The 25,945-nt window shown below is 31.1% G+C and overlaps 2 protein-coding genes across 2 annotated transcripts in view; one reads left to right on the forward strand and one right to left on the reverse strand.

The window, feature by feature from the left end:
* LOC126881218 (farnesol dehydrogenase-like) overlaps positions 1–25,945 on the forward strand; it is a 378,698-nt gene that overhangs the window by 303,237 nt on the left and 49,516 nt on the right. The window lies entirely within an intron of this gene.
* Positions 1–25,945, reverse strand: part of LOC126881214 (prestin-like) — a 117,704-nt gene that overhangs the window by 64,217 nt on the left and 27,542 nt on the right. The window contains exons 4-6 of the mRNA XM_050645325.1: positions 20,066–20,177; positions 19,861–20,015; positions 12,182–12,346 (exon numbers count right to left, since the gene is read on the reverse strand). Of these exons, the coding sequence (XP_050501282.1) occupies positions 12,182–12,346; positions 19,861–20,015; positions 20,066–20,177 (432 nt within the window). The remainder of the gene's footprint in view (positions 1–12,181; positions 12,347–19,860; positions 20,016–20,065; positions 20,178–25,945) is intronic.

Here is a 25,945-nt window from a genome sequence, read left to right on the forward strand (position 1 = left end):
AATGGGAGATCAAGGACTAGGGAAACGTAACGATAGAGGTGATCGTCTAATACAATTCTGCCAAGAACAAAATCTAATAATCACAAACACGTTCTTTAAATTACCTTTGAGACGGTTATATACATGGCGCTCACCAGCAGATAAACCGGTAAAAGTGGTAAGAAACCAAATCAATTATATACTGATTAAAGAGAGATATCGTAACACCATCAAATCCGTTTAAACATATCCAGGAGCAGATGTCACATCAGACCATAACCCACTAATCGCTAATGTCACGCTTAAGCTTAAACGCATTAGAAAACTCCAAAGAACTCCAAATATAGATGTTAGCAAACTGAAAGAAGTTGATAGAAAAAACAAACTTCAATAGAAAATATACGAAAACTTGGATAAATTAGATACTAACAACTACGAGGTAAACCATCAATGGGAAACACTAAAAAACTGCCTACTTGTTCCATGCAAAGAGATATTAAAAGAACCGATAAGAAAGAGAGACAACTGGATGACCAACGAGATACTCGGCATGATGGACCAACGAAGACAGGCCAAGAACAAAGACAATCACAATTACAAAATAATTAACAATGAAATCAGAAAAAAGATAAGAGAGACAAAACAAACTTACTATGAGGAAAAATGTAAAGAGATAGAAAATCTTCAGAACAAATACGATCTATTCAACCTGCATAAAAAGGTTAAAGAAATGGCAGGGCTGCAAAAAAGAAACCACAACACAACTCTGTTAGACAAAAATGGAAACACTATTATAACGACTGACGAAAAGCTAAAACGATGGAAAAAATATATGGAAGAGCTTTTCGACGACGAAAGAGGAAACCTACAAGACATATCTTTCGAAAACAGGGAAACAAGTGTAGAAATTACAAAGGAAGCAATATTGTATGCACTAAAAAAACACCAGTAACGGAAAAAGCCCGGGGCCAGATCAACTGCCTATTGATATTCTTAAAATAATAGAAAATGAGTACATAGATTCCGTAGAGGCGTAGGTACCCGTGAAGCTCTCTTTGCATTCAACGTACTAATTCAGAGATGCTTGGACGTGAACCAGGATATGTACGTCTGTTTCATAGATTACAACAAGGCTTTCGATAAAGTACGCCACAAACAACTAATGGACGTCCTCAAAGCAAAACAAATACAATACAATGACTTTCGAATTATAACAAATCTATATTATAAACAGCAAGCACACATACGTATTAACGAACACACATCAGAAGAGTTCGAAATTAAAAGAGGAGTGCGACAGGGGTGTGTATTGTCACCACTACTATTCATGCATACTCTGAAGAAATTATGAAAAGAGCTCTTAAAGGAGAAACAGCAGCACTAAAGGTAAATGGAACGTCAATTAACAACATTAGATATGCGGACGATGCTATCATAATAGCAGACAACCTTAAAGACCTCCAAAAGCTAATGAACAAGATAGTTGAGTATGGAGAAGAATATGGATTATCAATAAACATCAAGAAAACTAAATTCATGAGGATATCAAAAACCCAAAATAATGATGAAAGCCTGACAACTAAAGGTAAAACTTTAGAACAAGTAGAAAACTATAAGTATCTTGGCACAATAATTAATCACACAAACGATTACTCCAAAGAAATCAAAGTTCGAATAGAGAAAGCAAGAACAAACTTCAATAAAATGAGAAAGGTAGGTACTTTGTGCAAGAGAACTGAAATTAGACTTGAGAGTTAGGCTGGCAAGGTGTTACATTTTCTCGACTCTGCTTTACGGGATAGAAGCATGGACTCCTAACGCATCGACTACTAAAAAGTTGGAAGCATTTGAACTGTGGGTGTATAGAAGAATCCTGAAGATATCATGGACCGAGCATACAACAAACAACGAAGTCATGAGAAGAGTCAACAAAAGACTGGAAATATTGGAAACCATCAAGACACGAAAGCTGCAGTACCTGGGGCATGTTATGCGTAATGAGAGATACAACATACTTCAGTTGATTATACAGGGGAAAATCCAGGGCAAGAGAAGTGTAGGAAGGAGACGAATTTCGTGGTTGCGTAACTTGAGGGAATGGTATGGATGCACATAAACCGAATTGTTTAGAGCAGCAGCATCTAAGATCAGAATAGCCATGATGATTGCCAACCTCCGTCGCGGAGATGGCATGTGAAGAAGAAGATTTTTGTCGGTCAAAAAAGAGGAAGTGATCGTCGAGTCCGATATCCGCAAGATGTCACTCTAGCGCGGTACAGTTTGGTTATTACAAAACTTCATTTTCACTTGAAAGTACATAAAATTTAGTTGGGAGCTGAAAATTGCGTTAGTAGATAATATTCACTAGGATGTGAACTCCTAGCCGACAGCAATAGAAATGAGCAATCCCTTCCACTTTTCAATTTGTTGTACGCGCAACCCGCCAGCACTCACTTGTCGGATTGTACTTGTACTGCCCGTCGGGCAGTAAATTTCATTCTCGGGAGGAAAAGTAGCACTTTCTTCCCTTGTTATACAAATAGCTATAATTATGGCAGGTTATGTTTCGCGATTGTCCGACAAAAAAAAATGACGCAAACTTATAAAAAACGAAATTTTTTATTTTTCCTTATTTTTTAATTTGGTGCGATAGCGCTCGCAACAAAACGAACCGAAGAAGTGCTTAGACAAGGAAAGAAAAAGGATAGATAACTTTCATTAAACTTAATAACTTCGCAAAGTGATTATATATTATCATATCTTTTGAACGGTTTTACTTATACCTAATGGTGAAAACTTATAATATTTACTCAATTAGTCATAACAGGTGACGTAATAGTCGCTGATGACATTACAGGGCCACTTTGCAAATTTTTTTCAAATATTTTTCCATCATATATTTTCTCAAAAATTTTTCCATATTTTTTTCAAAAATATTGAAAATACCTATTCAATTGATACTAATTTTATTTGAGTTTAAGTTAATTTTGATGAATAAATTAAATAAATAAACAATTGTAGTTAATTAATTTATCGGACTGGCTATCTGATATCCAACTGGACGGGATTCTGCAGAGAGGAACCAAACCACAAATATGTTTTTCCTGTTATAATAGGTCTTATATTTATCAGAGCCGTGCGGTACATCTTTTAAATATGATGCAAGTCTTCGAAAAGCCGCCCCTTAAATATTATTGAAACTTAACTTTTATTTTTATTAAAAGAAACTACACAAAATGAACCAAAACTTTTATTTTAAAAACAAAAAATACTTTAAATTAAATGAAATATGTATTAACACTACGTTAAGTGGCTAGGCGCAAAATTTGCTTGCAATGCTTTTTAAATGCATTCATTTTTTTCGAATCCTGAGAAAACTAATCAGTATTTTTGAAAAATTTAAATGCAGAATAAAAGATTACATTATTACCGAGGGCTGAAAATCATTAAAAATATCTATAATGTTTATTTGAAGTTACAGGGTAAAAAAAAAGAGAAAATTAAGTGTAATTTTTAATTTCAAATATCTTATTCAAAAGAAACCTTTTCTTTATTCTAAGGGACATTCGGTCTTCGGTAATATTGTAATCTTTCAATCTGTTTTTAAATTTTTCAAAAATATTTATTAGTTTTTTCAGGATTCGAAAAAAAAAGTGAATGCATTTAAAAAGCATTTCAAGCAAATTTTGCGCCCATGCTCTGAAGTAACATTTAAAAAAATTATAATTTTACACTTCTGACTTTAATTTTGGCAAACTCGTCAATCAAATTGGTGTAGTATAGTGGGGATAGATAGGTGTAGCAGCTAGTGAGAACTCTATTGAAATATGTAAGTGCTAAATTTTTTAGTTTTGCTTGTCTTATACAGGGTGTTTCACTAATAATTGTCCATATAGTAACTGGAGAAACCTTAGCACAAAATACGAAGATTTAATCTAAAACACTTAGATAAAATGTGGTTCCTTACTGAGTTACAGGGTGTTTTATCTAAAAATTTAAAAACTATTTTTGCTCAGCATTTTAAAACTATTCGACGTATTCTTTTCATACTTGGAAGGAAGTATAGGTGCTGTACAAACTACTAAATTATGTTAAACAAACGTTTCTGGCTATTACCAGAGGCGTACGACGGGGGAACGTGGATAGTTGACCCTTTCCAAATTCTACGCCACTGGCGGAATTGCTATTTTAGTTCAATTTTTGGATTCTCCAATACTTTCGATGAAAATAATATACTCTTCATTCGTAACGATAAAGTCATTAGTTTTCGAGATCTTTGAAGTTAAAAATGAAACGACACGGTTAATTTGATTAATGTATTGTGTCGGTTCATTTTTAATTTCAAATATCTCGAAAACTAATCATTTTATCATTTCGAATGAAGAGTATATTATTTACATAAAAAGTATTGGAAAATCAAAAAATTACACTAAAATAGCAATTTCGTCAGTGGCGTAGAATTTGTGTCGGGTCAACCAGCCACTATCCCCTGTCGTACGCCTCTGGTAGTAGCTAGAAACGTTTATTTATCTTAATTTAGTAGGGTGTAGAGTACTTACTGCCAAGTATGATAAGGATACGCCAAATAGTTTTAAAGTACTGGGTACAAATAATTTTTAAATTTTGTTCATAGGAATCATATCATAAATTAATAAAAATAACTGTGCCGTTTCATATTTAACTTCAAATATCTCGAAAACTAAAGCCCTTAACGTTACCAATGAAGAGTATATTATTTACGTATAAAGTATGGAACAATCTGAAAATCGTACTAAAATAGTAATTCCTCCAGTGGCGTAGAATTTGAGAAGGGTCAACCATTCACTATCCCCTGTCGTACGCCTCTGGTAGTAGCTAAAAACGTTTGTTTATAACAATTTAGTAGGGTGTATAGTAGTCGCACTTTCTGCCCAGTATGAAAAGGATACGTCGAATAGTTTTAAAATGCTGAGCAAAAATAGTTTTTAAATTTTTAGATAAAACACCCTGTAACTCAGTAAGGAACCACATTTTATTTAAATGTTTTAGGTTAAATCTTCGTATTTTGTGCTAAGGTTTCTCCTGTTACTATATGGACAATTATTAATGAAATACCCTGTATAATATAATAAATAGTTTTTAATTGTGAAAAACTAGCTACCGAGACAGGGAGTGTTTATAAAATTCTTAGTTTACAGCTACGTTTGGGTATAAAGAAATTATTACATTTTGGCACAAATAGTTCAAAACCTCTAAAGGTTTCATGGAGTATGGTAGGTATAATTTGAAATATATCACGCAATTCTTCTAGAAGATCATTATATCATCAGATTTTTTTCTTTTTCTATTGAAAATATTGAATAAAATATTTTTCTAGTGTTTTTTAACGGCAATGTCTAAAAGATAGATGAACAAATTTATTTTAAATTTAGCTTCATCTGTTAAGAGCTCGTCCAAAGATTTTTCGTAGTCAAATAAACGCTTTTTTCTCCTGGCTCGAATTTCATTTTCAGCTGGAAATTCGGAACTTATATCAAAATTTTCTGCAATTTCATTAAATTTTCATTTGGTTATCAGCCATATTGCCTGTAACTTTTCACTTTTTCTATAGTTTCTGACATTTTTATACAATCTGACATTTTTTTTTATTTTACTGATTATGCCGACCCCCTTGTGATGGCGCCTAATGCGACTGCCTCGCCGCATCATAGCACGGCACGGCCCTGTTTGTAAAATACCCCGTAGATACTTGTACAGAAAAGAACCAAGCCCTATACGCCATATACCGTCCTCTATGAGCGAAAGAACCAACCAACATTATCGTTGCAGCATAACAGCGTTATGCAGAACAGATCCATGTGGATTGGTTCCTTCATGCAAATTCACTTAAGTTATTTTGCAGAAGGGAACCAAGTGGATTTTCTTTTAAAACAACTGTTTTCTTGAATTCACGGGACTTCCAGAACAAATTATTAAATCCCAGTAATTTCATATTAACATTTTTTAGATTATACGCCTGATTATGTAACTCAATAATGGAAAATAAATGTTTGTTAACTTTGAATTCACGTAAGTTGTTTTGCAGAAGGGAACCAAGCCACGAAAATGGATTCTTTTAAAACAACTGTTTTATGGAATTCACGGGACTTCCAGATTTTGAAATCGAACAAATTGTTAAATTCCAGTAAATTCATATTAACATTTTTTTAGATTATACGCCTGATTATGTAACTCAATAATGGAAAATAAATGTTTGTTAACTTTTAATTCACGTTAAGTTGTTTTGCAGAAGGGAACCAAGCCACAAAAGTGTATTTTTTTGTAAACAACCGGTTTTCTTGAATCAAACAGTATGTGTTAAATCAAATCTAATGCATATATTGACGATTTTAATGTTAAACCATGATTATTTTTAATAGAGAATTTTAAATTTTATCGTAAAGTTTTTGGCTAATATCTCAGTTTTAACAAAATGTGGCTTGGATCCTTTCTGCAGAATCCCGTCCAACTTTTATCCGACAGTGGTATATTTGGATAAATGACCCTCCAATATATCACTTTTGATTCGTGTCCGAAATTTTGTAATCACAAAACATACTTCTTATAATTGACATATTTACGTTGTAAGTTTACTCCGCTAAATTGTGAAATTTTGATACTATTGACATTTATGAAATTTGGAGACTACTGGTACTTAAAATTCATATGTTAATTAAGTTATATCGGCGATGTTTTGTGTTTTCTGCATTATTCCTTTATTTTTTAGATACTCAGTCTGCATTTATATAAAAAACTAAAGAGAATTTTAGAACTCTTTAGCGACGTATTATAATTATAGTATAACATATGTATATAAGTATAACATACAGTAATAAGCGCGCTAATAACCATCAAAATAACGCAAAAAAGGAAATAGCAATTTGTATAACAAGGGAGGAAAATACTACTTTTTCTCCCGAGTATAAAGTTTACTGCCCGACGCGTAGCGGAGGGCAGTAATTATTCAAGGGAGCAAAAGGCACTTTACTCCCATGTTATACATATGGTTTTTCCACCTTCCTCAAATAACAAGTCATTTTTGATTTTTATTTAATTTATTTATGTAACTAACCAACAAAATTTATTAGAACTAAAACTAGCAAGTAGGTACAATATAACTGTCAATTATCGATAAAAAACAAAATAACAATTTACTGTTTTTTACCATTCTGCAAAATACAGGATATTTTATAAATAAACGTTAAAATGTATATATACTTACGTAATAGAAAATAGATGTACAGGGCGTCAATAAGTTATATTTCATGAATGAAATACCATGACGTCATTTTTACTTTTCCTCCCTAGGAAGGAAATGTACAACTTTGCTCCCTACAATCAGGTCCGGAAGAGTATACTTTCGGTAGAGGTAGGTGGAAAACATATTAAGTTGTGAGATAAAAAAGAAATGAAACCTATGGAGGTTGGAAAGGCTATAGCGGGATAAGATGGTCAAAATTGCACCAGGCTCGATTCAGTTTTGGGTTTAGCCATTCGAAAATATATAATTGAAAACTCACTCAGCCAAGTTTTCAAGTCCCTAGGTGCTCCGGGGGGTACGCTATGGAAAAATACGTGTTTTTTTGAAAACATTTTTTCCAGACGCTCTATTACTGCAAAAAATCTGAAAAAATTAATGGATGCGTATCTTAACAACACAAAGCCGCCTGATTTTTTTCAGATTTTTAGCTTTAAAATTGAGCGCAGGAAAATTTTTTGAAATTTTCAAAAAAATTTTAGGTTATGTTGTAAATTTTTCGCCAACTTTAAAATATTGTTGTTTTGTGTATTTTTTTCCATTCTTTCGAATGGCATAAGCATCATTATCATTTTCGACGTGGAAAATACCTAAAAATCGAAAAAACTGTTTTTTGGCATTTTCTGAAGTTTTTGACTCATAAACTCAACAAATTACCGCTAAATTAATCATCATTTACATTTTTATATGTATTGTTACATTTACAATCAAAATCAGCTACTAGAACTTATTTTTTTTTCCTACAGCATGCTCAAAAACCCCGTTTTTCGGCGTTTTTACTAAATAGCCTCAGAAATCAGTAAAAAAATAATAATTTTTTTAACGTTTAAAAAATTAAAATTTTGTTGTTCTCGATAGAATGTAATACAATTAATACTTAAATAAATTATTTTTTTGTTTTGCACGATTATTTGAATTTCATATATAATAATATCGTCCCATTAAGGGTATCCTGCCATAGGCTTATAAAAAAATCAATAAATTAATTTTTTTAACGTTTAAAAAATAAAATTTTTGTTGTGTTCGATACAAAAAAAACCACTCCTCAAGTACTGCCGTCGAAGTCACTAACTATATACTTAGGTAATAAAAATCGTGTTATTAAACGTTAATGAGGAAAATTTTTTAACGTTTAAAAAATCAAATTTTTGTTGTGTTCGATACAAAAAAACCACTCCTCAAGTACTGCCGTCGAAGTCACTAACTACTTACGTAATAAAAATCGTGTTATTAAACGTTAATGAGGAATTATTATATAAATAAATTACTAAATTATTTGAATTATTTAATTGCTTAAATAGTGCAACCTAAAGAGTGCAGTGTTTAAAGGGATTAATAAATTAATTATTAAAAAGTTACTACGTACTCATGAAATTACAAAATTCAAATTCAAATTAATATACAGTATGATGCAAAGGAAAGGAATAAATTCGTTATTTATTAAACTGTCGACTTCTAAGGAAAAATCCCGAAATAGGTCGATTTTTTAATTGTGATTTTTTGGCATATATCATACTAGTCGTGACGTCATCCATCTTCCATCTGGGCGCGATGACGTAATCGATGAATTTTTTTAATGAGAATTACGGTTATTTGAAAAACCATAGTAGTAAAGAACTTTGGTTTGTATAATGGCATAAAATTTTATTAAAAAACTTTTAAAAAAGTCATCCAAGAACATCCAGAATGTTTTCGATCTACTCAAATCATCTTCAGTGACATTCTGTGTAGTAATTGAAACTAGCCCACTAGTTGATATATAGTCTTTAAAATTACATAATTTTATTAAAATAAAAATTTTATTAAAATTATACTTTTGGAATGACAAGTCAAGACGAGTGACACAGACCGAATTCCGTCTTGACCTCGAACTCGTTGTGACAAGTACCCCTTCAGTTTTTCGAGCAGAGAGCCATGCTGCTTTAGTAAAATCCATTTATATCGACATTGTGCCGCATTTCAAAAGTATAATTTTAATGTTGTTCTGAAGCTATTTCCTTTGTCATTTTTATGATTAACTATTTATATGGGAAATTTTAATAAATAATTATATAATTTTGAAGATTACATAATAATATATCAACTAGCGGACTATAGTTTCAGTAACTAAACAGAATGTCACTGAAGATGATCTGACTAGATAGAAAATGTTCTGATGTTTTTCTATAATCTATTTGGATGACTTTTTTAAAAAATTTTTAATAGAATTTTATACCATTATACAAACCGAAGTTTTTTATTTCTGTGTAAGTTTTTTAACTATGGTACACAGCCAATCACTGGGACTTTACTATAATTTGGTTATTCGAAAGGTTATTCAATTCTCTATTCAGTAGTATAAACATTACCATTATTAAAAAGGACTAAGTTTTCAATCTAATAGCACATAAAATAACATCAAAAATATTACTCTACATCCCACCAGATTGAAAACAATGGAAACTTTACCCTTATTATTTATACAGAGTGACCAATTTTTTTTTAAATAAATTAATATCCAAAAAAAATAATGTATGTAATTTATTTAATTCAAAATATATTTTACTTTCAGAAAACGGAAAAAAATATTTATTCGAAAAATAAACATTGCTTTTCGCTTAAATAACAAGAGGCAGGTGGATGGCAGGAGCTGGCTTGAACATTGAATTTAAGTGAACAGCGATGTTTATATCTCAAACATTTTCTTCTGTTTTCTAACAGCAGTAAAATATGTTTTGAAGTAAATACATTACTAAAATTCTTCTTTTTATGTCAATTAATTTAATTCAAATTTTTTTTGGTCACCCTGTATAAATAATTGTGTTAGTGTTTATATTAATGAATAGAGAACTGAATATCCTTTGAAGTGAGTTGCCACACGACCCATATTCTCATTTAAAAAAATCATCGATTACGTCATGACACCCAGATGGATGACGTCACTCGTATCACACTCGACCCGTTTCGGTATTTTTCCGAAAGTCGCCAGTTTACGAAATAACGAATTTATTCCTTTCTTTGCACCATGCTGTATATTAATTTGAATTTTGTAATTTCATCATTGTGTAGTAACTTTTTAATAATTAATTTATTAATCCCTTTAAACACTCTGCACTCTTTAGGTTGCACTATTTAATCAATAAAGTAATTCAAATAATTTAATAACTATTTATTTAAATAATAATTCCTCATTAAAGTTTAATAAAAATATTTTTTTATTTATTATTTTTTTATGTTTTAATCAAAACGAAACCGTAGACTTTCTTATTTTATTATTTTAAAAATATTTTTATTACGTAAGTAGTTAGTGCCTTCAACGGCGGGTACTTGAGGACTGGTTTATCCTGAGTTTTTTCCAAAAACGTGGCTAGAAGCGCTTCCTTGGGTACGGCACCAAAGTGCCGAGCTTTTTTAACCTTAAGCGCTGGTTTCCTCGAACGCGGTGCCGACAACCTGCGATCGTAACACTGCGGTGAATGACATCATAAAAAACTGTACCATGCAAAATAATAGTGTTGGTTTCCAAGGATGCGTTGGAAGCCACCGCTTGCTGAGCTTGCACATTCCATTGCCGTAGTGAAGAACCTTGAATTTTTCACCGTAATCTGACGTAATTCATCGCAGTGCTACGGTGGCTGTTTGTCGGTGCCGCTTTCGAGGAAACCAGCGCTTTAGCGCGCTTTGAAAATCACAACCGCAACAAGCATTTTTATAAAGGGGCAACATTTTCTATCGAATACTACAATAATTTAATTTTTTAAACGTTAAAACGTTAAAAAAAATTATTTATTGATTTTTTTTATAAGCCTATGGCAGGGTACCCTTAGTAGGACGATATTATTATATATGAAACTCAAACAATCGTGCAAAACAAAAAAATAATTTATTTAAGTATTAATTGTATTACATTCTATCGAGAACAACAAAATTTTAATTTTTTAAACGTTAAAAGAATTATTTTTTTTTACTGATTTCTGAGGCTATTTAGTAAAAACGCCGAAAAACGGGGTTTTTGAGCATGCCGTAGGAAAAAAAAAATAAGTTCTAATAGCTGATTTTGATTATAAATGTAACAGTACATATAAAAATGTAAATGATGATTAATTTAGCTGTATGTTGTTGAGTTTATGAGTCAAAAACTTCAGAAAATGCCAAAAAACAGTTTTTTCGATTTTTAGGTATTTTCCACGTCGAAAATGATAATGATGCTTATGCCATTCGAAAGAATGGAAAAAAATACATAAAATAACAATATTTTAAAGTTGGCGAAAAATTTACAACATAACCTAAACATTTTTTGAAAATTTCAAAAATTTTTCCCGCGCTCAATTTTGAAGCTAAAAATCTGAAAAAAATCAGGTGGCTTTGTGTTGTTAAGATACGCATTCATTAATTTTTTCAGATTTTTTGCAGCAATACAGCGTCTGGAAAAAAATGTTTTCAAAAAATCACGTTTTTTTCATAGCGCACCCCCCGGTGCATCTAGGGACTTGAATATTTGGCTGAGTGAGTTTTCAATTATATATTTTCGAATGGCTAAACCCAAAACTGAATCGAGCCTGGTGCAATTTTGACCATCTTATCCCGCTATAGCCTTTAGCGATAAAAACCTATAAATTTAGATTCTATTTATTGTTTCTAATCTTTAGACGGATGAGAGGAATATGTCATCTAAAACTGTCGTTGCCAAGCTCGTCCGATACGTCTAAAGGTAGGAAACAATAAATATAATGTAAATTTATAAGTTTTCATTGCTTAATTTCCCTCCTCCACTAGTTTTATTTCTTTTTATCTCATAACTTAATATGTTTTTAATCTTTTGCGTTATATTGCTGGTTTATTAGCGCGCTCATCACTGTATATAGTAGTATAACATAATATTTCTTTTGAGTTTACTCCTCCTAGTTTAAAAACAGGGTACAGTGAAAACCATACAGCCATAATTACCAAAGGAATTGAGAAGATTCCCAACTGTGATCCAATGGGGACTCCCAGAATGTCTTTAAGTTGGGAATTAACACCGTGAAATGCAGTCCCACATGTAAAACCGCTAACCAAACTTTCAGATAACAATGACGAAGTTATACCAAGTCTACAGATGTACATAATTATCTACAATAAAAACAAATATATTAATAAGATATAAAGCAAAAAATATAAAATATACAGGGTGCGGCATATAAACGGTCAATTAGAAATATCTCGAGAACTAAAGGTAACTGAATCATTAAAACTGGAATGAAAAAGTCTTGAAGATTGAATGATTGTGAACTGTTTATAGTCCAAGTAATGATGCTTAAAATAGGACAAAACCTCGCAATTTTTACAGAATGGATCGATTTGCTTGAAAATTTGAGGATAAGTAATGGATAGTCCAAGGATTAAAATCTATATGAGACCGAAAGGCGCTTTTACCATGGGGGTGGTTGCCACCTCATCTCGGGGGTGGAAATTCTTTATTTTATTTTGACCGCAAAAGTTGGTAAAAACATTCATTCTAAGCAAAAAACGTTCTATACATTTTTTTGATCAAATTAATAGTTTTCGATTTATTCGCTATCGAAAGTGTTAGTTTTGTATCGAAAAAATCAATGCTTTTAATCAGTTTTCTGCTCAAAGCTCAAGAAGTTTTCGTTTATCAAAAATACTTTGCTTAACAAAAATATACCTTTTGAAAAAATAAACAAAACCGTTTTTCTTAATTTTCTTTAAGCCAATAGTAGTTGAGCTATATGTTAGCTCTTCTTCGTCAAATGCTAAATATTGTAGTTTCAAAATTAAAACACGGGAAAACTATGCATTTTTCGAGGATAACTTATTCAAACTAATTTAAAGTATTTAAAAATATCTATCACCAGAAATAAAAAATAGTCTCTAGCTCAAAAACTAAGTGATTTAAAATAAAAGAATGTCTCCCTATTTTTTTTAGCGAAAAAGTGATCGGAAACTTCCCCCTACTTACCACCCTAATTTAAATTTGTCATTGACCTTATTTGGTCTTCTTTATAATATGTATTATTAATAGGTTCTATAGGGGAGTGCATTTAGATTTTCACTTCGGAAAAAATCAAACAAGATAAAACTTTTTGTAATTTAATTAAGAAATGTTTAATAAACAACATATCAAAAAGTTCTACTCGAGAAGTGGGTGCTTCATTTTTTATTAAACAAATGAACAGCGAAGTTAGATGTTTTTTTAAATAACTCCGAAAATATAATTTTTAGAAAAAAAACTGACTTGACCATTGAAAAATTCAGAAAATTTTACAAAAAAAACCTTATATAAAGATTTTTCTAAAATTAAATCTCTAGCTTCTGTAATTTTTTATTTATAACGCTAAAGTCACCCTTCTCATACACATTGGCGCACTGTAAACTAGCGTTGGAAGAAGTGCACGGTTGAGTTTTTTTAATGTAATTCTTTAACTAATGGATCAAAAGAAATTTTACAAATTGGACATGAAAGAAGATGAAATAAGCTATCTTATGGTTGTAATAAAAAGAAACAAAATGAATGGACATAAGTACAGTGTGGGAGGAAATTGAGCCTTACATGAATTTTGTTTAAAAATGATTTAAAAATGTGTAACTAATACAATTTTACTTATAAAACTCTCAAATTTGCACAACTTACCTCTCAATCATCTTACTAAACGATGTTTCATTCAAAAAAAATCTCAAAAATTTAATTCAAATAATACGCTGTCTCAAAAAATGTATTTTTTGAAAACTTCGTAGTTTTACAGAATTCCCACCAATTTAAGACGGTACTACTGAAGTTTGAATAAATCTAATACAATTTTTTTTGATATTTTTTTAAAGCTTAGGATGTAATCTTTAATAAACACTGAATTATTTTAGTTTAAAAATGAAATAAACAATTTCTTTTTGAGAAAACTAAGAAAGATAACAAAAATGTAATACAAAAACCGAAAATTACCAGCAGAAAAAATGTATATACAGAGTGATCAAAACTTTTTTCTGAAAAACTTACCTAAAATATATTTAATAATAAGCTTAAACAATAATAAATGTTCAACAAAAATTTTTTTTTTTAGCTCTTATACAGTATGTCTGCGTAACTTGGTACCTATTGTTAACTTTTTTAATATCAGTTTTACGAAAAAAGTTATTCTTTATAAAATACTCTGCATCGTATATAACATAAGATGCAACCATCAAATATCAAATTTTGTTAATTTTGTACGAGGTATGTCACGAAATATGAATTTCACTCAAGAGTAAAGTACCTTTATATTTCACAATATCTAAAATTTTTAAAAAGAAAAGTTGTTTGGAATTAAAAACTATGTTCCAATATGTAATTATATCATTCTAATCGAAAATTTGTTTTTTTTTTTTAACTATTGTTTCAAATTAATTATAGCCAACATCATTAAATTTTCACTTATTATTTATGATAACTGAGTTATTATTAATTTTATGAAGAAAGTTATTCGTCATAAATAGCTGTGCATGGTCTAACACTTAATATGCAAATATAAAATATTATATTTTATCAATATTATACGAGGTATATGTAAACAGATTATATTTAGCGCAATAAATATATACCTTTACAGTTCACAATATTTCGATTAGAAGAGTGCAATTGCATATTGACACATCGTTTTTAGTTCTGAACAACTTTCCATAATAACAATTTTCAGTATTATGAAAAATATAGCTATTTTACTCCTAACCGAAATGTTTATTTATTGACAAAATTGATAAAAATTGATATCTTATGATTGCATTTAAAGTTTTAGAATATGCAGAGCTTTTTACTAAAAATAACTTTTTTATTTATGATCCCATCGCAACAATTTTTTGAATATTGAAGAGATAGATTTTGAATAATTTGTTCTTTCTTTCTAATATATTTTAATTTTTAATATTATTGTGAAAATTATTTGTTTATCTTTTTTTTAAGAATGAAATTCCATATTTGTTTGATTGGATTCTACTTGTTTTTCATTTAAATATCCGCCATTTTGAAATTTAAATTTTTAATCTTTAATTCAGATTCAACAACCTGTTAAAAATACAACATGTTAAAAAAAAGACAATAAATGTTTTAGAAAAATGCTCTTTTTTGTGTTCTTTTTAAAAAATCCGCATTTTGGATCCGCCATTTTATAGTTTATAATGTTAACATTTAAGTTAGGTTTATCAAAGCTCTCAAAAATAAATATATGTAGAAATAAATACATTTTGTAAAGAAATTATGATTTTACAACTATTTTTTAAGTTATCCGCCATTTTGGATCTGCCATTTTATAACGTAAATTATCAAAATTTGATTCAGGTTCAGCAACCTCTCAAAAATATCCACATATATGTAAACAAACACGTTTTATAAAAAAAAATCGGATTTTACAACTGCTTTTTAAGGATTTTTAGGAAAAAATCCGCCATTTTAAATCCGCCATTTTGAATTTGCAAATTGTAATGTCAGATTCGGCTTCAGCATAATCAAAACTAAAATAAAAATATTTTTTATCAAAATAAAATGTTGAATTCACCCATATTCTTAACATTATTTATACAAAACAATTGTTATTGTTTAAACAATTAATAAACAATTAGCGGCGAAATTTGTGAGTAGAACTTTTTACTTTAACATATTTATAAACTAACAAAAAAAGTTTTAGAAAAATATAACCTTGTTTGATTTTTTCCGAAACATTGTATCTTTTCGTTCTAATTGCACTCCCCTACTAGAGGTTTGACCGGCTTATAATAATTAGTTTTTAAAAAAATGGAGTTAAAGCGAATAACGAATTTTTGTAGGTTGGTAAAAATTGCCCTTTTCTTCAGAAGAGAAAGATTGGCGTCAAAGATATAAAAAAATATTATTTAAGTATAGAATTGTAGCTTATTTAATTCCCAAGAACTTGGTTCGCAAACATTTTTTTCTACGGTAAAAATTGAGTGAGCTATTGACAGTTAGCAAAAACCATTTTTACCAACCCTTTCAAAATCACCTCTTTTTGCGACTAAGGGTTTTAAAAGGATTTAATAATAATAGCCTTATAGATCTTGTAAAATCCTACAAAATTCTTTTTTACCAAATTTTCTAGGATACAAAAAAAAGTTACGGTTAAAAAATCAATATAATTTTTTGAAAAAAAAAAAAGGAGAAATCCAATTGAAAGCATAATATATAATAATGTAAGTTAGCGGTATTTTTAGTCATCGGCCTTATTCTTACTTCTTTATTTATGTATCAATAATAGATTCCAGAAGTTTGACTGGTTTATAATGATTAGTTTTTAAAAAACTGGAGTTAACAGCGAATAATGAATTTTTGTAGTTTGGCAAAAAATGCCACTTTCTTCAGAATAGAAAGATTAGCATCAGAGATACGAAAACTAGAATGATATGTATTAAGAGTATAAGTCAAAAATTAAAATTTTTTATTAGGACTTTTCAAAGTCTTTTTTACCACTGATGAAATAACTATTACAACTAAATATGAAAATGGTGACGAAATATGATTAATAAATTAGTAATTAACTATTTTACTTTCTACTTTGGTAATACCTTATTAATTATATAATTCAAAATATAGAAGAATCTCGAAAAAAATTTTATGACTTATACTCTTAATACATAGCACGTTAGAAAAAATGTTTAAATATTAAATTGTAGGCTCTTTAATTCCCAAGAACTTGGATTGAAAAGATTTTTTTCTACGGCAAAAATTGAGTGAATCGTAAATGAGTATAATATCGAAAAACATTGATTTTTTCGATATAAAACTAAGTTTCGATAGCGAATAAATCGAAAACTATTAATTTTATCAAAAAAATGTATAGAACATTTTTTGCTTAAAATGAATGATTTTATCAACTTTTGCGGTCAAAATATAATAAAAAATTTCCAACCCCGAGATGGGGTGGCAACTACCCCCATGGTAAAAGTGCCTTTCGACATCATATAAATTTTGATACTTGAACTATCCACTACTTATTCTCAAATTTTCAAGCAAATCGATTCATTCTGTAAAAATTGCGAGGTGAAAAGTTTCGGTTCCTGGACTATTAATGAAAATCTTTTCATCTATACCGGAAGTTGCTTATAACTTCGTTTTTTTAATGGGTCGCTCCGTATATTTTTTATTTTTGGATATTCCTCGATATTTTCTTTTTAATTTCATAGCAATATTCATACCCTGTAGAATTCTAGTGATTTGACATCAAAATCTCTATTTTTATGTTCAAGCGATTTTTAATATACAGAGTATACTGTTGTTAAAAATAGTTTTGAGTTGGTCGAAACTCGGAATGAGTTTTCTTAAATGGAATACCCTGTATTTTAGTATTGTAATGAAATGCTATTTTACGGTAGTTTTTTATTGCTTAAGCAATCCCTATACTTAACTGCTTTAATTTGTGAGTTATTCGTGATTCCTTAAACCAAACATTAATTGCAACAAAAATTACGTGAAATTTTATTAGGTTGGCCGTGAAAATATTCAATCAAAAATAATTTTTTGAAAATAAATAGGTACATATTAATCTAGACTGATCCTTAACTTATTAATATTGGATAAGAGATCAAAATATCTATGTATCTGAAATCTTTTAGGTAAGATTGTTGGTATTTTGGTGCGTAGATAAAATGAAGACATAAGTGGATAAAGGTCATATGTCACAAAATAATGTTTTTGAGTAATGAGCATTTTAGTGTCTTTTGTTCCAAGTTAGTTATTTGTTTTATAAATTTGCATTCCTATACTTTTTTAAACAGGTATCTGAAGGTAGCTTTTTACGCTTTAAATTGAATTTAAAAAAAGTCACCTAAAGCCAAATATTTCAGATTTTGTGGACATATTACCTTTATCCAAATAGTAAGTAGTAGAAAATTCTCCATATTTACACATTTGACGTGGATAAAGGTATGATGTCCAAACGCAATTTTGGACATTTAACCTTTATCCACCACAATTCGGAAATCATTGTGTGAACTATTGCTTTAATACCTTCCTGTTATTTTTGTTTTGCCAAAAATAGGTAATTCTAAAATTTTAACAGGTTAAACAGCATATTACAAGAACAAACAGCTAATAAAACAATTTTCTCAAAAAATGTGACATATGACCTTTATCCACTTATCCCTTCAAATATTAGATAATAAAAACATACAATATTCCACCTTGTTGCACATTACACTATTCTTATAGTTCCAATTGCTTTGTTACCATTACTAATATCAATTTTTCTAATGACGAACTGAATAATATGGATATTGTGCTAGAAGAGTCTAACAAAAATGTGAAACAAGCAATAAAAATTTATTATCAACAATTCCCTGATAGACGACATCCAAGAAGAGAAACTTTTGAAAGTTTACTAGAAGGGTTTAGACGGACTAGACATTTTACTCATTTAGAATAATTTTTGTTCGATCAGATTTCTCTAAATATGAATCTACTGCTTAGACTGGTGTCTGATCGGCCTATGGGTGATTGCGGCTCGGTAATACTTCTCTCATCTAATCAGACTCCTGGCAGAAAAGAATTTAGATAAACGAGACATCGGACTAATAGCAAATATGTACTACAATCAGAAAGCAGTAGTGAGAGTAGAGAATAATACCACTGAAGAAATTGAAATAAAGCGAGGTGTGAGACAAGGGTGTATACTGTCACCAACCCTGTTTAATCTCTATTCCGAAGACGTAATGAATAGAACACTCTCTGAGCAATCCATAGGTATTAAAATAAATGGTGTTCGATTAAACAATCTGAGATATGCCGATGACACCGTTCTGATTGCAGAAACACTTGAAGAGCTACATACATTGGTGAATAAGATAGCAGACTGCAGCGAAGAATATGGACTATCTTTGAACATAAAGAAAACTAAATTTATGGTAATATCGAAATTAACACGAAATGTCCAAAATTTATATTTACACAATGAAATTATCGATCGAGTTAGCAAATACAAATATTTAGGCACTTTTATAAATGAAGACAACGATAGCTCAGCAGAAATCAATATAAGAATAGAAAAAGCCAGATCCATATTCACTAAAATGAAGAGAATGTTCTGTGGAAGAGATTTGAGCCTTGAAATGAAACTTCGCCTGATGAGATGTTACGTACTTTCTGTGCTGTTCTACGGAATGGAGTCGTGGACGCTGAAAAAGATTGATACCAAAAAATTAGAGGCATTTGAACTGTGGATGTATCGCAGAATCTTGAGAATATCATGAACGGAGAGAGTCACAAACGTCGAGGTCTTGAGAAGAATGAATAAAGAAAAGTAAGTCATATTTACGATCAAAAAACGAAAACTGCAATACTTAGGACACATTACAAGAGGCGAAAGATATGAACTGCTTCGAATAATTATGCAAGGGAAGATAGCAGGAAAAAAGGTCCATAGGAAGAAGACGAAACTCCTGGCTAAAGAATCTAAGGGAATGGTATAGCTGTAGCAACAACGAATTGTTTCGGTCAGCAGTTTCGAAAATACGTATAGCCCTGATGATCGCCAACCTTCGAAACGAAGATGGCACTTGAAGAAGAAGAAGATACTTCTCCATAGATCCCTACCGGAAGGGCAAGATGATAAACTAAACTACTCATGTATAAATGAACAGTTAACACTTACTTCGATGATAGCTACAACAAAAGTAACTGCTGCACCAATTTGAATATTTGTATATCCCTCTTCTGGTTCATGGGCATCTTTAGCTTCTTTTACAGTAACGGTAGCATATTGACTAACTACTTTTCCAGTCATGAGACATACAATAGCAAAAGTACCTTAAAAGAAAATGTTTCAAATAAAGTTTAACAATAATATGTAAGAAAACCTTGATTGACGTGCTTGGAGGTGCCTAAAATAAAGTATATTAAAACTGGAAATATTCCCATGTATATTCCAATTACTGGTGGTACATGTCCTAACATAGCAAAACCCATACCCTAAAAAGATATAATATAATGTAAATAATAAAATTATTGACAATAGTGATTACACAGTGTGTGGAATTTAAAATAAATATAAATATAATGTTCTGGAGCTTTGAAGTGGAGCTAGAACTTCAGTGAAAAGGCGCCATCGGGTTCTATTTTGCGCTAAAGCCTTCACCTCACTCCAAGGCTTTCCTTGACCTCATATCTCGTCCATGATGGATCTTCTTGAAGTTTGTGCTGGGTGACCAGAGCCGGATTTAAGGCAGTGGAGGCCCCTGGGCAGAATTGTTGTGGGGGTCCTACGTCCTACTATTAAAAAAATGTTGATCTATTTTTATATATTTCTATATTTTTAAATAAAGTAAAATTTAAAATTAAAATTTGTTACAGTAAAATGTTAAAAATAAACATAGTATTTTTTTGAACTATAGATTTTTTACTTGAACATTCCTTGACTATGTCGGACATGTCTTATTGCTTTAAGACATCGTGTTCAATGATCATTATAAAGAGATTATTCAAACGCTCTTGGCCCATCATAGACCGAAGTCAATTTTTAATTAACTTAAGTTTTGAGAATTACCTCTCCCCACTACAGTTAGTTGGTATCAGAAATATAAACGAAGTATCACTTCAACATTTAGAAACGCATCGTTCACATTCTTTTCTTCTATAATCGGTACATTTAAAGTTCCTTGCTTATATTTTAATGAGCAGATATCTTCTTTGAAAAATTCTACAAATTTTATTAGTTCGACACCTAGGATTTCATCTAAATCATAGCTACAGATGTCAGTACCTAAGTTTTAATAGCTCTGAAGCTAAATGATGTCTTCTTCTTCATGTGCCGTGCTTGATTATCGAGCATTGGCTATAGTAATTTTGTTCACGGCAGCTCGGAAAAGGGATGTAGAGGATCTGTTAAACCATTCTCTCAGGTTTTTAAGCCATGACGTTCTTTTTCGACCTGCCCCTCTTCTTCCGTCTACCTTGCCTTGTATTATTAAATGAAGTATATTATGTCTCTCTGGGTGTCACATAACATGGCCAAAATATTGTAGATATATGCATGACCAAAATATATCTAAATGATGTAAAAATCCAAAATTGGAATGAATGGATTCATATGCAGAAAGCCTTTAACTTAAAGAGGTAATGAGATGATCTATAATAGCGATAAAATTTTGAGTCCTAAATTTCTCTGATGTCATTTCAGTCTCTTGAGATGTTCCATAATCCAGTGGAGTCAGTCCAATATTCCGTAGTCATTTTCTATGTGACGAATAGTCTTGACTTCCGCTTACCATCGCGCCACGCGTCTCATATGTTTTGAAATTGTCACGTCTTGACTGTATAAATTCTTTAAGTGATCTAAGTGTTGCCACTCCTGAATTAAGGGCAATATTTGGATCTTGGAGAATACGACTTGGACTGTTTGTTTTCTCTAAGATTTCATTCCAAAATATTGCAAATATTCCTGTTTACAGTAAGCACATTCGATTATACAAACAATTTGTATTGCTACGAGTTTTAAATTGTTGCCTCTGAAATTTTGGATAAGTCTGCTTTAGTCTGATTATAATATTTAACTAGTGCTTTTGCGGTATCACTTCTGGATAACCATCTAATAGTATTTACTCTTTTCGGAACAATAATATTTCTGCCACGGTCTGCATTGCTGTCGCTTAAAGATGCAGCTTTTAAACATTTGATTAACAAGTTGCATCTATATGTAGAGGAAGTGAAAATACATATAGTTCTTCTAAGAAATTAGATAATACTGTAGCAGCAGAACAACACTCAAGCTTTTGCAACTAAATTTAGAGAGTGGACGGCTCAAGTGTTTGTATAAAACAAAAATTATGCTATGTGAATAATTTGCTGATATTTTTGAGTTTGTGGCTTTGTGGGGGCCCCGAGCAGCTGCCCAGCCTGTCACCCCTTAAATCCGGCCCTGTGGGTGACCTCTTTTTCTTTTTCTTGGGTATTCCACTTTAGTGCAGCCTTTGTATTACTCTAACTATTTTTACGGAGTGTGTGACCGATCGAACCCCACTTTCTGGCCTTTATTCCATTTTCTACCCTCTTTTGTTGGGTCAGGTGTAGTAGATCTTCGTTGTTGATGATGTTTGGCCAGAAAATACGAACAATTCTTCGTAGAAATTTGTTAACAAAGACCTGCAGTTTGTCTGCAAGGGTTTTTGTCACTTTCCAGGTTTTGCATCTGTAGAGTAGAACAGACATGACATTTCACTGGAATAATCTGATCTTTGTCCTGGTACTATACTCGTCAGAGATCCAAACAGGGTTGAGCATTAGGGTGCATCGAAAAAATAAAAGTTGGAAATGTTATATCTAATAGCGTGAAAAAGTTGCTAGTGTTATTTTTCAGCATATTAGTATTTTTAATTTTTTCTTCTAAGCGAATTTTCTAAGCACCCTCCCCCCCCCCCCCCCCACCCCCAACGACCTTGAATTTTATTAAATGGAAATTTCAATTTATATTATTTGGAATAAAATCTCGATCTAAGATGAATTAAAGAAAACTTAAAATGTTGTCAATTACAAATTTAAACGATATTTATGTTTTATTTGTCTTTTCAGTCTCCCCAACCCCTTCGAAATGTCCCGCTTCGTGAGTTCGTGCGTGTAATTTTTAGTTATGTTTGGTGCGATGCCTTACTTTGTTATTATTGTTGTTTGTAAATTAAAGATTTTTAAAAGAGATAAACCAGGACCATTGGGAATAAAAACAAGATGTGCTGTGGACCGCCCCATTTTTGGGCAACCGCCAAATATACCTGAAAATGATTTACCGAAATAGGTAATAGGCAAACCTACAAACAAGCGATGAAATTTTGTGGTTGCAAGAGGATAAAAACTCAGCAAGAAAGAGCCAGAATTTTCTGGTATTGCCGAACAGGCTGCAATTAAATTGGAGGAAATACGGAAAAAGGCTTTAATTTCAATAATTTAACATACAAGAATTATTCAGCTTTTAAAAGCCTATCATGACAAATATTATGAAACTTATGAAACCATTTAAGAACAGGTGAAACAGTGAATTTTAGTAAAGCAAAAGTAAAACTACACGTTTCAATCTTGCAGCATGCAAATGTGGCACTCTGATTAATTGTCTTTGTAGCAAATCTCAAAAAGTGCTTCTGGATGAGCGCGAATTTCTATTAAATCAAAGAGGGCCCAGAAAAATGGTGATAAGCTTGATTGATAGGGAAAACAGAAACAAATTATATAATCAGAGAGAACAACGGTAAAAGAAGAACGTTACCGACGCAAAGACAAAACTTTAGCTCAAGTAAAAAACAGTACCAAGTTTTATGGTCAATCGATCGTGGAAGAACGCATAACACTTGTGCATGTGCCAGGGTGTAAATATTTCAGATATGGGTGTAAATATTTCTGGTATATTAGAAAGTATCAAATCCAGCTATTGCATGTAACGAAACAGTCGTAAGTACTGGCGTTAAGGGTGATGTAATACGGCTGTTAGAAAAACATCTTAAAAAACCGCTTCAGTGGTTTATATGTCTGCGACATTCAAATGATCTTTCCCTTGGACATCAAAAAAAGTTTGCCAGTGATCAAATCAAAAAACGTGAGGGTCTTCAAACTTTCTCCTATAAAAATTTTGATTCAAACGACTACTTAGTTAATTAACTAAAAAGAATATCACCTTACAGAACCACCTATATTCTCTAGATTTTCGGGTGACAATCTGCGAGATTTTATTAAGAATCCTAAAGACCCTTTTAACATTGAGATTGAGAAATATCACTGCCACAAACAATGTGTAGAACGATGTGTCAAGTTTGTGACACAAGCTTCTCTAGCAGTTTGTGGGGCGTATTCGAGGGATGGATTTATAAAAACTCGAAATGATTCCAGAAAAACTATGCCTCACTTTAAGGCTAAATCGGAAGGCATCTTCGAATAGAATGCTTTTACCATATTTTTTTGTAATATTTATATACCTAATTTTGTACTTTGCTTTATATTTATTTTAGTATTAAAAAACTTAGGTGACGTCAGGGAGACGGATAAGTTAGGCTATTTTGTTATAAAAAGAATGTTTTAGTATACTTTTCTTTTAAAGTAAAATTTTTAATGGCCTTGTGAAACCAGAAAATATTTTCCAATTTAAACCGAATTTATTTATTCAAGTTCTATAATCTATAAGGTATTACATTTTCCTTACAAAAGAAATTCGTATATTAATGTATTTTTTCTAATTTTTAGTTGCCGTGGGGGGCAGAAAATATTTTTTTATTTCAACGCAATTTTACTAAAATACTAAATAGTGTGTTAGGCAACTTTTGTGAGCTATTACATTTTCGTTTCGAAATAAAATTTTTTTTAGTCTGTTAACATTTTTTCAAAATTTTTAATTGTCTTGGAGGGGCAGAAGATATTTTCCAATTTCGAAAAAATTTTACCAAAATACTTAACAGTTGATTGGGTAATTTTGTGAGGTATTACTTTTCCATCGCAAAAAAAATTTTTTTTTCGCCTTTTTCGATGCACCCTATTGAGCATGCTGAATGTTTGTTGAGATTTTCATATCCTCATACAATTATCATCTTCTGTACCTCTGTTTTCTGTTATGACACTTCCAAGATACGTAAAGCTTTCTACATCTTCAATCTGCATTTTGTCGATAGTAATTAGCGTGTTGTTCATTGCATTTATTCTCATGGAGTTGGTTTTACTAATATTGATTTTCAAACGTATTTTATTGGCTTCAGTGTTTCCAATTGATCAGCCACATATTGGAACCTTCTGTCCTAATAGGCAGATATCGTCGGCGTATTCTAGATCGCTTAGGCATGTGGTTAATGTTCATTGTATCTCTCTTATGTCGCGAGTCTAGTTTGGAGAGAACATAGTCTATAGCTATGTTAAAAAGAAACAGAGAAAGTACACACCCCTGTCTGACTCCAGTAAGTACGTCAAATTCGTCACTGTTGATCCCATTGCGTGTCACGCTGCATTTTGCCTCAGTGTACAGTGAATTTTTAATGGAAATTATTTTACGCTCTATGTTTCTTAGCTCTAATATTTTCCATATAGCAGCATGAGATAAGCTGTCAAAAGGCATGTTCGAAATCAATAAAAACCATGTATAGGGGTGTGTTCCATTCAACCGGTTGTTCCATTATTACCCTCACAGTATTAGTGTGGTCTATGCAGGATAATTCTGGTATAAAGCCTGCTTGATTAGCTCTAAATTCAACCTTGTTTGTTAATCATTTAAGAATGATGATCGTAAAAATTTTATTTATAGCGGTAAACAAGGTTACTCCTGTCCAATATTACTAATTTTAAAACTTTATGACAAAAGGACACCGCACATATTCTTCTTTCTCATAATTCTTAGTGCCCTTCAGAGCGCGGAATAAGTTTCATCGGATAAGGCCTTCCAGTTTCATATTGAGTACCAATATAATCAACTGATGATACATATTGTCAAAAACTATGTTGATAATGTCACTCAAATGAAATAAAATTTATATGAATAGATTCGTCTCGAAACTACAATCATTTCATGTCATTGCGCCAACTCTGAATTTTGATTATTAACGGCATAAATTGATATAAATAAATCTAATCAAATGGGGATGTATGAGTTAAAGAGAGAAAAGAGATTCTGTGAATGGCCAGTTCACAAAACTGTCTTCATGTATTAAGGCAGAAGCTTACTCTTATCTTGTAGATAATAGAGTAGGTATAATTTGGTCAGTCGTACAATACAAGTACAA

The sequence above is a fragment of the Diabrotica virgifera genome, chromosome 3 (assembly GCF_917563875.1).
Source record: "Diabrotica virgifera virgifera chromosome 3, PGI_DIABVI_V3a".
Classification (NCBI taxonomy): Eukaryota; Metazoa; Arthropoda; class Insecta; order Coleoptera; family Chrysomelidae; genus Diabrotica; species Diabrotica virgifera.